The 2,951-nt window shown below is 38.0% G+C and overlaps 1 protein-coding gene across 11 annotated transcripts in view; it reads left to right on the forward strand.

The window, feature by feature from the left end:
• HAUS6 (HAUS augmin like complex subunit 6) overlaps positions 1–2,951 on the forward strand; it is a 40,930-nt gene that overhangs the window by 26,432 nt on the left and 11,547 nt on the right. For all 11 annotated transcript variants that reach the window (XM_019517515.1, XM_019517519.1, XM_019517525.1 and 8 more), the window contains 3 exons: positions 232–425; positions 1,159–1,288; positions 2,082–2,184. In XM_019517515.1, the coding sequence (XP_019373060.1) occupies positions 232–425; positions 1,159–1,288; positions 2,082–2,184 (427 nt within the window). The remainder of the gene's footprint in view (positions 1–231; positions 426–1,158; positions 1,289–2,081; positions 2,185–2,951) is intronic.

Here is a 2,951-nt window from a genome sequence, read left to right on the forward strand (position 1 = left end):
ACACCAAGGTTTCACCAGCTTTAAATTTCAAAGCCAAAATGAGTTTTTGACTGTGGTGCTTTTTGTAATGTTTTCTTTTTTTAAAGCCTATTTCTAATAAACACAAAGATCAATAAGGCTTGTACTTCTTCATTATACTTAACACAGAAAAGCCAGCTGTCTAATAATTGAAGCATCATTGTTTACTTATTGTTGCTAATCATTTTTTTTCATTGTTTGCTACATCTGAAGTTGCATATAGGCAATGTATATGACACCGGAAAACTAAACTTCTTGACAGTCATTCAGTTATTAAATGAAGCCTTGAAGATTTTAAGAAGTGAATGTCAGGAAGTTGACCATAAGGCACTAAACCTAGATATTCAGTACATTGAAGAGAAGACCAAATTCCAGAGTAAAACTTTATTGGGTCTGAGGTCAATGAGGTAAGCTTTTGAGACTTTTCCTGGGGCTCTTCACCCTTTCGGGAAGGAGGATAATGAGCTCCAGAATTTTCTTTCCAGAAAAGAAAGGAGCGTTTTATAGTTTGTACCTTTGTTTGCCAGTTGTTTTATTTTGCCCTCAATATCTGTTTGGCTTGACTAATCCCTAGGTTTTCAGATTTTCCATGTAAAATTGTTTGCAGACTTCAGTATTTTCTCCTGGCTCTCCTTAGACTTTGCTGTTGGCAATATAAAAACTGAAACTGGCTATTTGAGTAATTAGACAGTAGTAGAATTTGTGCCTCTGATTTTTTTTGGAACTTTTTTACTTGATAATTTTTAGCATAGTAAGCTCAACCTAAAATTTTAGAAGTTTAGTATTTTTTTTTAAACAGTTGTTAAAATAGTTCAAGAGAATGGCAACTCTTTCACAGCTTGAAGATTTTATCAGTTGTATCCCTCGTAAAGCTTGTATTTAGGCACTCATTGCTTTGTAGGAATTAACAGAATACATGAATGGGTGGCCTTCATTTTAAATTTGCTTTTTCAATTTTTATACTACTACAAATATGAATCGTAATATCTCACTGTCTCGAGTTATGGCTGGATACTGAGAGAGGAAAAAAGATTTGATCTCAGACAAAAGAATGAATTAGACTTTGATAGTTTCTTGCCTTCCTGTGTTGTCTGCCACCCCCTACCCCAACCTTGTGATCCTTGTTTTAAAATATTGCAGGCACAAGCTAAAGCGAGAGGATCATGTGTCCATAAAGAAATCAGTTGTTGAAAAGCAAAAAGAATGGGATATGAAGTGGGAAAACATTCTTGGGCAGTCTCCTTTTGGTTTAATTAAAGTTCAGAATCCAGTAAGTGTCCATTGGAGGTGTGAGATTTCGGTGGAAGAGGGAAGGGAAGGGCAGTATGGGTGGGTGGGGGAACATATATGCTTTTACTGGAGTTGGGGGAGATGAAACGATCTATTTACACAAAATTATTTGTTATCTGTATTTGAAATAAGATGGTGTAGCACAATGTAGGCATGCATCATTTACAATAACCAGTTATAGCTACTGCTCCCCATCCCCATTTGGGAATTCAGAGGTGGCTACTTCAGGTCATGATTGAGCCATGGTGACCAAAGCCCTGGCAAACATGTCTAGGAATTGTCCTTATAACTCTTCTGTCTGCATGGCATAAGGTTGCACTGTGCCAACAGATCCAAACAGGTCCAGTTGTGAGCGTAACGTTTTAAATTAATGTTAAAATAAAAATGACTTGCTCATTGAGTAAGGGATAGCTGCTAACTCCCTAGTATCTGCTAAGCCAGTTCTCAACCTTTTTAGTCTTGAGGCAGCCCTTGGAAAATGCCAGCTCAGATCACAAGGTGTCAGAATGTTTTTGACACTAAGAATTCCTATTTAAAATCTCTGAGTTTATCTTGTTAATCATGTTTGCACACCTAAACAGTGCTAACATTGTGTGGTACCTGTGGTTCCCCATAAAAGAATCTAAAGGCACCCCAGGGTGCAGCAGCAACCTGTTTTAGAACATTTTGCATGGTCTGACCTTTGGTTTAACAAATAATACCCTTCAGTAGTGTCACGCTAATTATGTAGAGTTTCACAAAAGTGACTGCAGGCATCGCTTGTATTTTCAAAGGCACTAGATTTGTTACCAGCTATGTCTGCCCTCTCTTTTGATCCTGCAACTGAAGAGGCTTATAAGAGCAGTGTCTTCTGTCAATATCCAGCATCAGTTCCAGGTGGGTAACTTGATAATTTTTTTGGTCACTCCTACAAAGTTCTTTGAAATTGGGAATTCCTTTCCCATTACTCTGCTCCTTTTCTGAATGGCTCTTTGCAACAGAAGAGGGCTGAGCAAAGTTTTTCTCTGGAGCATTTCTGTACTCCTTGGGTTGTTAGAGACCAGTCAGAAAAAGTCTGTATTGTGTCTCTTTCTTGTTCCACAAACTGGAAAGTTGGGCTGAAAAATCAGTCATTGGCCTAAGAGCTGCCATCCTGTCAATACCACTTTCATCCTGCTGGTGGAGCCAGCTGCTTCAGTATGGCTGACCCCACCAGCAGGCTGAAAATGTAGGGTCCTGCATATGGAGTGGATTTTGTTCTTCCCCACTTAGCAAACATGCTAAAAATAGAACCAAAAAAGTCCTGGAATTCTGATTATATTTCAAACTATAGCATGTGAGGTTTGACTTTCCTTTTTTTGCCATATAGACTTCAGATGAGGTGCTTTTAACCTGCAGTATATACTGTTCTAGCAAAGAACTGGCCTGCATATGATTGAATCTCTTCTATTTCATTTAGATGATACCTTTTTTTTCTATGGTCTTTCATCTGCACAATAACCACAGTTTACTCCTTGAACTTAAATTAGAATTTACTTATCTTATACTGCCACAGCTACAATGGAATGTACTAGATAAACCATCCCATTTAGGCTCTTGGTTGAAGTGGGAGAGGGAGGTAGAACTAATTGTGTTGAATTTTACCCATTACTACTGAAGGATTT

This window comes from Gavialis gangeticus, unplaced genomic scaffold (genome assembly GCF_001723915.1).
Source record: "Gavialis gangeticus isolate Ggan-Ray unplaced genomic scaffold, GavGan_comp1, whole genome shotgun sequence".
NCBI lineage: Eukaryota > Metazoa > Chordata > Crocodylia > Gavialidae > Gavialis > Gavialis gangeticus.